Here is a 13182-nt window from a genome sequence, read left to right as displayed (position 1 = left end):
TTATAATCAATATATAATCTGCACCCTTTTTTCCTGAACTAATGATACTTTTTTCCAATTGTGCTGCTTGAAGAGTCAAATCAGACATCCAGAGAGAGCACTACAAACTCGTAGTAGAGGTGAGAGTAAAGGAACTTATATTAGATTACAGTTTTAAGAGAATATTCACATTCATACACATTCCACAATGCAAAAAAAAGAAAAGAAGAAGAAGAATCATCTCTGGTTAAAGGTAAAAGGATTTCAGTAAATCTCAATAAAGACTTTTATTTATGTTTTTTTGTACCAAAATAGGCAGTTAGAGCAGGGATAAATATTATATGTTAGATATAGTTCCATCTCTGTAATAGATTCTTTGCATCGGTGCTTTACTCTAACATACAGTGGCATGGTCCCCTGGCTAAAAACACACAGCCAGAGTCATACAGACAGCCCAGTTCTGTCAACACACAAACACAGTACTGATCGACCTGAATCAGTGAGGATTACAGATTTGGCCTATCTGAACATTCTGTGGAGAAACATTTAAAGCCTTTTAAAACACATGCGGTCAAAAACTGGTTGTTATTTGAAATAAAAAGCTACTCTGTTGACAGAACAGTCTTTCTATACGTCTCCAGTCTCCAGTCAGCTTGGAGAAGTCGCCTCGGGGTTGGAGGATGGAGATGGGGAGCGGGTGGCTGACAAGGTCCATACAGGTGGGGGCTGCGTCGCCAAAAGCATCTTGGGATCTCGAATGTTACGTTTGGAAAGCAAGAGATTATGTTACATCGTGTTTCCGGTGAGTGTCGTTCATGACCTCAGCACTCGCAATGTTGCTCCCTGGAGAAACTGGAAATATTACACCAACGCCAATTACGTAGCAAAGGGCTCTCAAGAATGTACGCTCTAATCCGAATAACAAAATATCTATGAGGCGGATAGAGTGTAAATAATTTTTTGCAGTCATGCGACAAACTTTACAGGCGCAACCTGGATTGCAAGAAAGTGAAAATAATATTGCTCCACAGCACCTTTCAGGCCACTGAGTAGAATGCATTAAATGGCCCTTGCGATAAAGCAGATGCAATGCTAAAAAACAGATATACTCAACAACACTGCTATGATTTTTTTTGTTGTTGTTTTCATTTTAGTTTTCAGTACAAGTAGAGTTTAGTCACGTGTTGTTAAGCTGAGCCTTGGCGACAAGCAGCAAAGCCTCTGAAAAGACTACTACAGGTAACAGATGCACTAAGCAAGCTTCACATGACCAACAGAGTCGCCATTGTTAGGTTACATGTGCTGTTAACGTGGTCACAGACTCCACTGAGTAGCTTTAACCCCATAACGCCAACTGTATCATATTTAACACATGAGTTGTGAGTTTTTTTAAACTTCTTTAAATATCATCAACCTAAAAAATGTCAGATAAAGCAAAAATTATACAGATTGAAACTCGTGTATTGATAATTCATTTCTTTTTTTTTTCTTTTTTCATTTGTCAGAAGGAAAGGAATGGCTCAGGCTTAACAGGGTTAGGTTTGCTTCTCGTGCTGTGTGGCCTCCTTAAATGAATGAAAAGCCAAACATTTCATCCTTCAATGCATAAAGTAGACATTTGTGAAATAATGAAAACAGGCTCCAAGATATAACCCTTAGCTGGATAATTATGGATGGAGTGCGGAGGTCACACATAAAGGCTTAAACTTAAAAGGGGGGTCAATGCTTAAACTTATAAATCCAGCGGGGGAAAAAGTGGATTACAGTTAAATGGTTAATCCAAACAGCAAGTTTCTCCAGAAGAGTACACTCGATACCCCTAAAATACTCATCAACGACAGTATGACGTGTTTTTTAACCTTTACCAAAAAAACCACGTCGACCAGCTTCGTCTCAAAGCAGCTCAATCATCGCTGAGGGAAAAGCGAGTGTGTCGTGCATCACGTGCGCAGACCGGAAACACTGGGAGGGTAAAGATGCTTTTAAGAAACCAGCCCTCATTAGTGCAACTACGGTAAGAAGGAAAGCCGTAACAATGATGATTACGATCGTGATGATAGTGATGATGAAGCAGAAGATACACTGTTTAATGCTGGCATGCGTAACTAACGTCACACTGCGCAGAGGAGGAGACACGAAGGCATGAGACAGAGAGAAGGAAGCGGAGGTGGAAGGAAAAGGCAGAGAAGCCTCTTTGAGATGAAAGCTTCTACGAAACAGACTCGATCTCGAATCTGGGCCACTGTTTGTCGAGCTGTCGAGTACAATTTTAGAACTTAAGTAATAAGAAAAATGTCTAAATTCAGTTTTATTTTATTTCTCCTAACACACTGGAGCCGTTTATGGTTTTATTCTGACTTAAATGTTATTGTTTTGCAGTGTTTACACAAACTACAGCTTGTACAATAATCTGTTATTTGTATCTGATTTTAACATTTTAAAGATTTTTACCATTTTCCCTTCATCTGTACTTTGTATTCCAGACAAAGTATTTATGTATTTTGTAAATTAGACGATACATTTCTACTGAAGATAAGAATTTGTAAAAAGTAACGAGCAACAGTGCAGATGACTTGACTCTGATTGGTGACTGATCGTTCGATGGCCTTATGAGCTGCTCTATCGTGTTTACTCTTTGGCTGTAAATCGCAGTGAGCTGCCTGATAAATATGACATTGTCTCTGCTCACCATGGAGAACTGTGAGTTATATTAAAAATATTTCTCAGAAATGTGATAAATGCAGGCCCAGAGCTCCAAACGTACTCCATCATCAATATGAGGCAGTTTGTTTTTGACCTTTTAATAGCAAACTACTGATAGAGGGCTTTGCACTTTATTTATTTGAATTTAATCTTCTTTTGTTATCGGATCGAGAACTGCTGCTTCTTAATATAATTATTATTATTATGTCACACATTGCTTACAGATTAAATGATTAATATATTCTTGCTACATCTCTAAACAGTATTTGTTTTGATGCCAAAATTCTGCGGCGTATTGAAAATTTTATAATGATTTTCACCTCATATCTAAAGTCTGTGGATAGTCAAAAGAAGAAAGGGAATGAAAGGATTGAGGATTGAGAAAAAACATGAATAAGAAACTGTAAACAAGAGTGATTCTATGAGGAGAGACAGACAGAGAGGGAAGGAGATCAAGATTTTGTCCCAAAAACATGCTCTTAAAGCTACAGCGTGCAAAAATCTGCCTCTTGGTGACAATATAATCATTACAAACCCATACATGAATGCATTACCCTTCGTTAATATGAAAACAACAACGACAACAACAATAAGAAGAACAATAATGAAATCAAATCAGATAATGGTACATGTCGCCTTGATTTAAACCACCTCCTTAAACATTAAGGAACTGAGCCGTAGGAAGATCCACCAATAGGCTGCTGGACAGACATGAGCTCCTCCCACTTCAGGAAGCAGCAGTCCCAGATAGTCCCAGCCTCGTCCCACTGAATGTGCTTATGTAAATGTGTCAATGCATGTAGTGATGTGCGTGCATAAGAAAAAGAGAGCAAGGAAGCAGGCTGATAATAGAAAATTAGACAAGAAGGAAGTGTGCAGAGAGGCTGATGTGTGTGTGTGTGTGTGTGTGTGTGTGTGTATGTGAGTGAGTATGTTGTATATGGGTATTTATTCAGAGTCGCTCCTTGGTGGGAACCCAGATGTAAGGACCAGACTGCTCCTCGATGATCTGCTTCACCTGCGAATACACTTCCTCTAGAGTTGAGCCCTGGACGATTGCTGCAAGAGAGAGAGAGAAAAATATTAAAGATTAAAAGATGTGTTTAAATCAAATAATGTGACACACAGGAAGAAAATAGTTAGATGGATGGATGGCCAAATATTCTCTTCAGGTGTTGGTAAAGATCAAAACCTGAGCTAAATGAGATTTTATGGACCAAAAACACAATCCCACATGTATAATAGCTTAGCTTTAAAACTACTCGACGTGTGTAAATATGCGAATAAATCACAGCTTGCCAACAACTTTATCAGCATTAAAGGTGACAATATGCCAGTGTGGTTCACAGCTTGCCCCTGCTGCATGTTTAACAGTTTCTCCAAGCTGCCTCCTCCACAGATTCTCCTCAAACACAAAAATAAACTTGATCACATTTTCACTTACACTTCAAAGCATACTAATCTTTGATCAAAAAAAGTTGAGCAGATATGGAAAATGTTATTTTTACCCTACTTTCCAAAGTTATACAGCTCATGTGTACGGTTTTCTTTTCAAAGTGTATAACCGCCACAGGTGAGACTTTACTGTACAGTATTTATCATACACTCACAATATCCTGATATTATTAGTGCAAAATATTTCTGCAGTGATTTAGTAGTAGCAGTGACTCTGGAGGCAGTCCAGATGTGCACATGGAGACAACCTTGATGGGGGAGATTTAAAGGTATGTGTTTTGTTTAGGTGACTCACCAGTGAAGTACTCTGTGAACTCCTGCTCCAGTTTCACAGCTCTGTCGTAGGCCTTCCTTGCCTGCTCCTCACTGAGACGCTTATTCATCTCTCTGCAGAAAGAGACTACAGTTATTTTTCTGTAAAAAAAAAAACCCATTAGACCCTATGCAAAAATAACCCTACTGATATTTTCGTAAAGTTCAGCAGTGTTAAGATGACTCAGTGACTTTTAGAAAACGGAAAGTGATGAGTGAACAAAAGTAAAGGAACATATAAGCAAAAAAGAAGCTGGGCTTCACATTTATTTAAATTAGTGAAGTTTAGCCCTCATTTAAAATAATATAGGCAACATTCTCACTGTAGAGGCGTTTGACTTATTGCATATTGTATAAAAATACTGTCAACCGGCAGCAGTACCCATCAGCCGTCCAGTAAACTCACTACGGCTCAGGGGTAAAAATGAAGTTCACTGAGTTTTTTTCCCTAATAAATGCAGCTACACATTTTTTAATGGAAAAAGAAAAAAGTACCTTCATGAGAGGTATTTCATCAGTATGACATAAAAGCAGAACTTTTGAGAATTAATATTTGTCATGTCAACCTTGAACCGTCTCTTAGAACATTTTTGTGGCACTTATTTAGAGAAGTTATACAATGTTACTGGCTTTGTTTATGTTGCTGATACTTTTTACTTATAAGATGCTTATAGGATGCTACTTAAATACTTATCATATTTTTAACCTTTCCATTTGATTACTTGAGCTTTGAAAGAACAGATGATAAAACAGTGCAAGACAGATGCTCAGACTGTCTTTGAACAGTTATGTTGTGTCACTTACAAAATGTTGTCGACACTGAGTGGTCTAATGAGGATAGCGATGGGATGGAGGCCTGCCATCTGGAGACGCTTTATCGCGTTCCCTGATACATCCAGTATGCAGTGCTTGCCCTGTGGGAGAGACACGGAGTCAGACATTCTTTCTTCCCATACCCTCGCTCTCTTTTTCCCATTGATCGTGTCTCTGTCTCACCTTGTCAGCGACCTCTTTGACAGACTGTATGCTGGTTCCATACAGATGGTTGTTATACTGTCCAGCCTCAATGAACTTGTGCTCCTGAATCTCTCGCTCCATGAGCTCTCTGGAGGACATGAAGTGGTAATCTCTGCCATCCACCTCGTAGTCTCTCCGTGGCCGTGTTGTGTCTAAAGATCAGAATTTACACAGACTCAGGCAAAGAAATAAAATATCTTAGTGTGCAGTATTCTGCTCATGAGCACCTTAGTGCACATATTAGCCTGAAACATTAAGATTAAAAAGCAAAAACACAACATTATGTCGCATTAGGGACTCATCTGTCTTCAGGGTAGGACATCCATTTGTTGGGGGTTTGGGAGTCTCATAAAAATGTTTGTCAGTTTTTTTCTAATCTAAAAAACTAAATGAGGCAAACGTGACCCTTCACTGAGCTCATAAAAAATGTATTAAAATTAGGCATGACTTTGCGATTTTGATTTATTGTCTCAAGGTCATAAGGTTTGCAAAGCTCCAGTAACTGTTGCAGGTTTCTACTGCCCATATGGAAAAGATATATATAAATCTTATAAAGTTTTTATCTGTCTTGTATGAAACTTGTATGAAAAGCATACAAGAGTGAAAACAGATATAAGATCCCTTGAAAAATTATACAATGAAACTTGTATGTTTTGTATACTTACTAAAAAAATATATGAAAGTAATGAGAAAGTGGCCACTTTCATGAGTAAATCATATATGCTTTTACTATTTCTTTTCCATATGGGTGGGATTTATAATGAACTAAAGGCACTCACGTGGGACGCAGGAGCCAAACTTGTCAGGGAACTCGGAGATGAGGTCATCGTTAACCCGATCTTTCATTGGTCCAAGCACGATGACTGGCCGTGTGTAATTAACTGAGAATTGACAAAAAAAAAAAAAAAAAACAGGTTCCGTCAACGTCTAAAATCCACTCCTCTGGAGTGTCTTTGAAGGATTCACAGTTTTAAAAAACTTATACCAGCCCTTTAACTCTGCCTGTCTGAAATCAGTCATTTTTACCTTAAGTCACCTCACTCAAAAGAAAAAAAAACTGGAAAGCGTGCGTCAAGAGGACCCTAAAATCTATAAAAATTTTAATGCAGCTTGCTCCAGATGATTTATTTAATACAGCTAGGAAGTTTGTAATGACTGACCCACCGCTGCTTCAGTGGGATTTAAGCAAGCTACGGAAAGGTTTTCCAACTACCGGTCGACTGTTTTTTTTCTAAAATAATGAATTCTTACAAACTCAATTAATTACTTCCCCCAGGCATGTTTAAAGATGTTACAAAGTACTCTGCTTTAATAATACATTGTCTAAGATGTGTTGATTCTTAAAGCTACATCAACTGATTTAAATGGTTTGAAGTTTTAGATTTTTTTGCAACGGCCTCGGATTCGCTTCAAAAATGCTGTTTGCAGGTAAACACTAAACAAACACAGCGAGCACTTTCAACACAATTCCCCTGTCAAAATGACAAATTCTTTCCAATGAGAAATGATAAAGATTGAAACACAGTTTTGAGTAGAGAAGCACTTTAATTTACCTACATAAGCTAAGCTAACACACATGAAAAACAACAACAAACCGAGGAGGAAAGGAAAGCCACTGACCTTCATGCTGCATGACAGGTTGGTAGGTGAGAAGGATCTCCTCCTGACCGGCTGTTTAAACAAACACAAATGAAGGACACATTAAAAGGACCAACACTTGACAACATATCACACCCTGATTTCTACTTTTGGAAAAAGAGTTCTTCAACAGCTCTGGAAAAGCAGGCTGCAGAAGCAGAGAAAGGTAAACTGTACACACAAAGACATGCACGTAAAACTAAAGTAAACCATAGCACACAATTACGCGTGACACACCCACAAGCACACACAGAGGAAAACCTACAACCCAGCAGCTACATCAAGCAGGTGATGAACTGAGAGGCAAAGTTTAAAAGATCAAGAACAGAGTGAAGAAGAAAAGTAAATTTAGGAGAGAGAGAGAGAGAGGGGACAGAGGAGGGGCAAGACTTACAGGAACTACTCTCATTATCGCTGGTGCCAGAGGTTACCAGCTCTGGAAGGACAAGACAGGTCAGAGTCAACACACACACACATATATATGAACACACATACAACACACACATATGTAAACACATGTACAAACTTGCATTCACTGACGTAGTTTCACTTTTCAAAACAGAATTCCATCCATCCAGTTTCTATATGTGGGTTTCGCTGTAATATCTCAATTATAACATCTACTGCTTAATACACAAGGAAAAGTACAACAGTGCTCAGAGAACTCAGTCAAACTGTACACCAGTTGCATTTTTTCTGATGTAATAAAGGTCAATTTCTAAGGTTTACTCCAAAACTGTTTTTCCAATGTCTCAGATTAAATGGGGCTATTGTAAGGGCACCTTTGGGCAGGATCTTTAACTACGTATAAATTGACTTCTTTCCTTACATCTGCAAATTAAACACAGACTAGTACACACATGGTGTTATATATATTTGTGTAAATTAGTGATTTTTATAATATTTTGCTTTTTGATTTGATTTTGCAATTTGTGTTTTAAGTAACAAAAGAAAAAAAAAGGCTTACGTTTTTTTCTAGCATTACTGAAACAAAGACATTTTGTAATGTAATACGTAAAACACAAATAATATCTCAATTATGTTTGTACATTTTCGTTTTTTAGCATAAAAAAAATAATGAAAACCATGACCGAATTAGAACGCTGATTATTTTATCTTACTAATTCAATGTGTACAGCACCAATTCACAACAACAGTCACTTCAAATAGCTTCATACTATAAGATAAAGAGCGTAAAATATTAAAAAAGCAGTCCCAACAATCTTACAAATATCTGTCATGATAAGAGAGCTATTTAAAAAAATATTCCCCTATAAACTATAAGGAGGCATAACAGACTCCAATGAGCCCGTTTAGTTCACCCTGCTCGTTTGAGGGTTAGAAAATGATGTGCAATAGTTTCACAGCTAACTCATGACGAAGCTAGAAAAGTTTAGAGATTGAGCAATTTAATGGGCAATTAAATTGAATAAAAAATTCAGGAGATTACCATGCATATTTTAAGTTGTCTTGCACTTTTTCTGAGGGAGCCTGTCTGTGCTTATTTATAGACTATAACTAAATTATCAATGTTGTAGCTTTTGGAAATTAACAGAAACCTTTATTATCAAGAACCATCAAATGTGGGCAAGTTCCACATTTCAGATGTCAGTATTAATTTTCTAATAGCTTTTACTTGCTGTCAATATTCATACTGGACATTTAAATGCGCCTTCTTGATGCATAAAAGTAAAACAATCCAGACCTCTTCTGTGCAAATGCACATTTGGACATTTAGCTGAACATAACTTATTCCAAAGTTGACACTTTTTTTTAACTTTGTAAAGTAAATTTTAAGGACGACTTACTTTAAGGTAGACTTGTACTGAACAACTGGTTTTTGGAGTACTGCTCCAGACTTTGTATGTTAGGTGTGTAATGAACTCTATATTTAATTGCATCCTATTACTTCTCCTCCAACTGGAAACTTAACAGAGTTTAGGTCTGGTCAGGTTTGAGAAGAGGTGGAATTACATGTGCTGACCAGCAGGTGTCGCTGAGAGAGAGAATACCTACCTTTATCATCCTGATCCTACAAAGACAAAGAGAGAAGGAGAGAGACAGAGAGAGGGGGGTGGGGGGGTGGTAAAGACACAATTAATTATCATATTGAAAATTATTCCAGGAGTATCTTGACTATTATCAACAGAAGCCTATTTGAAAGCTTTGAGCTCTCTACTGCGAACGCATATACCCAAAGTTTTAGAGAGCAAGAATAATTACAGTGTTAGTGCAGCAGGGTGTGTGTGTGTGTGTGTGTGTGTGTGTGTGTGTGTGTGTGTGTGTGTGTGTGTGTGTGTGTGTGTGTTTGCATGCTTGGCAATTTTTAATTATCATCTCTTCACCACACGGAGCTGCTGATTGCAGCGTTGCTGATTCAAACAGTGTGAAGAAAACAGAGGGAGAGTGAGAGTGTGCGCTGACAACACGGTGATATCAATAGCATGTGTTAAACCTGTGCTCAGCATCACACTGTGTAAAGTGTGAATAAAGTCACATTGTTGCCTCACCTTTGAACTCAGACTGAAACTTTTCTACGTCACAAATATCTAATTAAAAAACGGAGAGAAAACTGCCACTCTCTCTGTAGTTTGACTTTGAATTAAGGTTTCCCCTGCAATTCTTTATCTACTAACAGGTGGTGTGGCTGTCACTAACAGGGGCGATGTAGCCAACCCAGTCACTGACTGAACTACAAATGCGATTTAAAGGCTCCATAAAGAATAGATTTTTTAATTCTAGTGCCAATTAAGAACTTAAACTTTATTAAAGTAATGCCAGATGCCAGAAAAATTGTTCATTGTTCATAAACAGACAACCTATCAAATAACACAAGGTTAAACTAAATCGATATCAGCAACAGTAGCACTCATGATTGCCTGTAGCTCTCTCTGAAAAGCAACCTTTATTGTCTCTGTCATTTACTAATCAATCCAGCAATCAGTTTCAGCTGTTGTTGCACTTCCTCTTATTATCTGTTATAGCTACGATAGGTGTGTACTGTTGGAAATTTTAGATGTTTGCATTAATCATGACCAAAGGTTTAAATAGTGACACAGCTGACCTCTGCCTGAAGCAGCTTTAGTTACAGCCTTTTTTTTTTTTTGCTTTGCATTCTGAAAATCTCCTTTAAGTCCTGGAATAAAATGAATCAGCTGGAAATGAGCAATAACAGTCCTTATTGAGTTTTGGTAAAGTTCAGGAATAGCAATCCCTCATGTAGTTTTGCGATAAAATCATGGTTTTAGGTAAAAATGCCAAGTTTAACATTGCTGTGGTTTGAAGAAACCATAGATTGTTGTTCGAACACAGCAGGCAATCAGATGACTTTAATTTTGTTGTTTTAACACCCAGCCTCCTTTCTTTGTGGATTTTATCACATTAAAATAGCATCACGCTGCTTCTATCTCCACTACCAACAAAAAATCATTGTGATTGTTATATCCACTAGATATAGGTGTTGTCTCGTGAGAGTAAAAGCAAATGTTTGATGCGACTGGAGGAAATAACAAGCTGTTGTGCCTCTCGATTGAGACTGCCTGTAGTGAAGCACAAAATAGTTTTTAGATGTTTACTGACACTGTACACATCTGTACTATTTTAAGATCACACATGTGACCTTATAACAGCATGATAAAGTTGCTCTTTGTGCTTCAAATGTTGCTGAAGCCTTTAGAGAGGAAACCATTCTCTGTCATATGGAGACTATCTCTCCACTCCGTTACATAAGTTCGGGGTATGACCCCCCACATATGGAATATGTGGAGAGAGTCTCTCACTCAGAGAACCAAGGTTACAGCGTAACCGTACTTTCTCTGCAATTACCCTGCGCACAAAATATTTAACACAAGTACAGCCTGACGTTGTGCCTTCTCTGTAATCAGATTCAATTAGTCTTTTAAAAAACAAACAACAAAAACCCCCATCATATTTTGGTGGTGTCTACCTTCAGCTGTCAATCTACCAACTGTCAGAAAACAACCAACCAACTGCTTTGTTTCATCTGACCTACAGTTCTTAAACCAACACAATATCCACCTTACTGCTCAAAGTAAGAAAAAAATTAAAATAAGACATTTAATGTCATGTTTTTTCAATACAATAAAGAGCTCAAGCTTTGCTTTTTACTTCTTTTGACATTTTACTGTTATGTTCAACACCTTGAATTAAAGTATACTGGTTTGAGAACTGGTTTGAGTTCTAAGATTTATGACAAACATTCATACTCACTGATCTGTCCTGAGACCTGCTCACTCTGACTGTCTTTAACCTCGACCTCTCCTTCTTTTCTGCCCTGTGAATAAAGCAAAAGACAGGTGCAAACGTTAGGAGGCATGCAGAGAGAGGATGAAAAAAATATGAACAGCGAATCAGCTCAATTAACACCCTGAAACTGTAAAACTAATTTAACATCACAACGAGTGTTTCAGGCTGTTATGGATCTGAAAGAATGATTCGAACAAAGCCACAAAATATTGTTTCATCTGAAAAGTAATTTTGCAGCTTACTTTATTGGAATGTTGAAACTGTATATCTTTAAGCATCAGTATGAGATTACGGGGGTTTAAAATAGCACTGAGAGGAAGCAGAGGGAATTTTGTGCACTTATCCAGATGTTATGTAAGTTGACAGCGAAGAGCTGATTGCATGGTCGTGTCCATTAATCTAAACGGGCTGTGATCACCTTAAAACAGGTGCAAAGGAATAAAAGACCGAGACGGCATCGAAACACCCCAGCATACTCGGGTGTAGAAGGCATTTCACTTGGCTTCACTTGCTCCTGCTGTGGGGACATTTTTGTCTCCTGTGTTTAAATTTAGCTTTGTCACTTCCTGTGCAGGACCATTTCCTGCTGGCGATCACATCCAACTCTAGAATTTCAAATAAGCTGAATCTCTGGGACCTGTTTCTCTGCTGCTTAGCTTTCTTTTTTAATTTAAAAAAGCCAGATGTGTCTTTGTAAAAAGTCTTATGTAATACAGCTTTTAGCCCCCTGATGTCTGTAAACAGCTCGACAACTGTCATTGACAAACCAGCAATAACGTAGTGAATAAAAAAGAACATCGCAATGATAACTAAAGATAAATTCTGGGTTATCCTGTTCTTTGAATGCTGACATCTTTATAAGAGCATGCTTACACTTAACTTACACTTAACAAAAAGGCATGAGGAAAAAACCAGAGCAGGTGAGCAGAAAGAGGAGAAGAAGCAAGATTAAAAAAAGAAGAAAAGCAGCAGACGAGAGGAAAAGGAGACGAAGTTAAAGAGGAGTAGAATAAAGAGACCTCCATGGAAAAGAAGAGAGGAGAGCAGCAGGAGGGATGATTGAATACAGTTATATCAGAGGCTGAACACAGCTTACATTAAAAGACTGACTGAACTTTAATAATTACCTTTCATCATAACACTAATGCTAATAGCGCATTATCCAGCTTATCATTTTTAATATCCTGCAGACAGATAAATTGTGAAATCTAAATCTCTGGCAGACATATTCTAACATCTTTAACAATTTTCAAACTACAGCCTGTAATATATAAATTTCTATTACTTCTGTTTCTAGGCTGTTTTTTTAAACTATAACACAGTTATCTACGTAGCCCTAATGCTCAAGCCTCTGCTTTAACACCTCAATCTATTAATACCTCTCTGTCAAACCCATATGTGACAATCTGCTCATTTCACTCACTCCTACTCTTCCTTGCCACCTTGAATCCCTTCTTTCCTCTCTAACACTCCTTCACTTTCCTTCCTTACACTCCATCACTTTCCACATCCCTCTGCCCCTGGTCATCGCCTCCCTCTGTGTCACGGATGGTAAAACGACTCGTCTTAAATTGTCTTCTCCTTGCACCTCAGAAATCTAACATCTGTCTGTCATCTCGTCCACAGGGCGAAACAAGTGGAGAAGGTAGAAGGAAGGAAAGTTGGCATATATTTCCACCACAGGATTACATTCAGCAGATTCTTCATAATGATGATGCTCGCAGTGATATGAGTCAACACAAAAACGACACTCTGGTGTAAAGACTGAAGCTAATTTGAAAATGAATCTCCGACCACGGATGCTGTCCCCAG

General features: G+C 38.0%; 1 protein-coding gene across 6 annotated transcripts in view; it reads right to left on the bottom strand.

Annotated features, from left to right (window-relative positions):
- Positions 1-241: 241 nt before the first annotated feature.
- Positions 242-13182, bottom strand: part of LOC120733390 (discs large homolog 1-like protein) — a 114636-nt gene continuing 101695 nt past the window's right edge. For 5 of the 6 annotated variants that reach the window (XM_040031529.1, XM_040031531.1, XM_040031533.1 and 2 more), the window contains 9 exons: positions 11335-11398; positions 9121-9136; positions 7499-7540; positions 7087-7137; positions 6246-6347; positions 5446-5618; positions 5254-5363; positions 4433-4524; positions 242-3741 (listed from right to left, as the gene is read on the bottom strand). In XM_040031529.1, the coding sequence (XP_039887463.1) occupies positions 3635-3741; positions 4433-4524; positions 5254-5363; positions 5446-5618; positions 6246-6347; positions 7087-7137; positions 7499-7540; positions 9121-9136; positions 11335-11398 (757 nt within the window). In that variant the 3' untranslated portion in view covers positions 242-3634. The remainder of the gene's footprint in view (positions 3742-4432; positions 4525-5253; positions 5364-5445; positions 5619-6245; positions 6348-7086; positions 7138-7498; positions 7541-9120; positions 9137-11334; positions 11399-13182) is intronic. The other variant, XM_040031530.1, reaches the window with a different exon arrangement.

The sequence above is a fragment of the Simochromis diagramma genome, unplaced genomic scaffold (assembly GCF_900408965.1).
Source record: "Simochromis diagramma unplaced genomic scaffold, fSimDia1.1 OVJJ01000284.1, whole genome shotgun sequence".
Classification (NCBI taxonomy): Eukaryota; Metazoa; Chordata; class Actinopteri; order Cichliformes; family Cichlidae; genus Simochromis; species Simochromis diagramma.
Note: the sequence above shows the minus strand (reverse complement) of the source record. Positions and strands in the feature narration are given on the sequence as shown.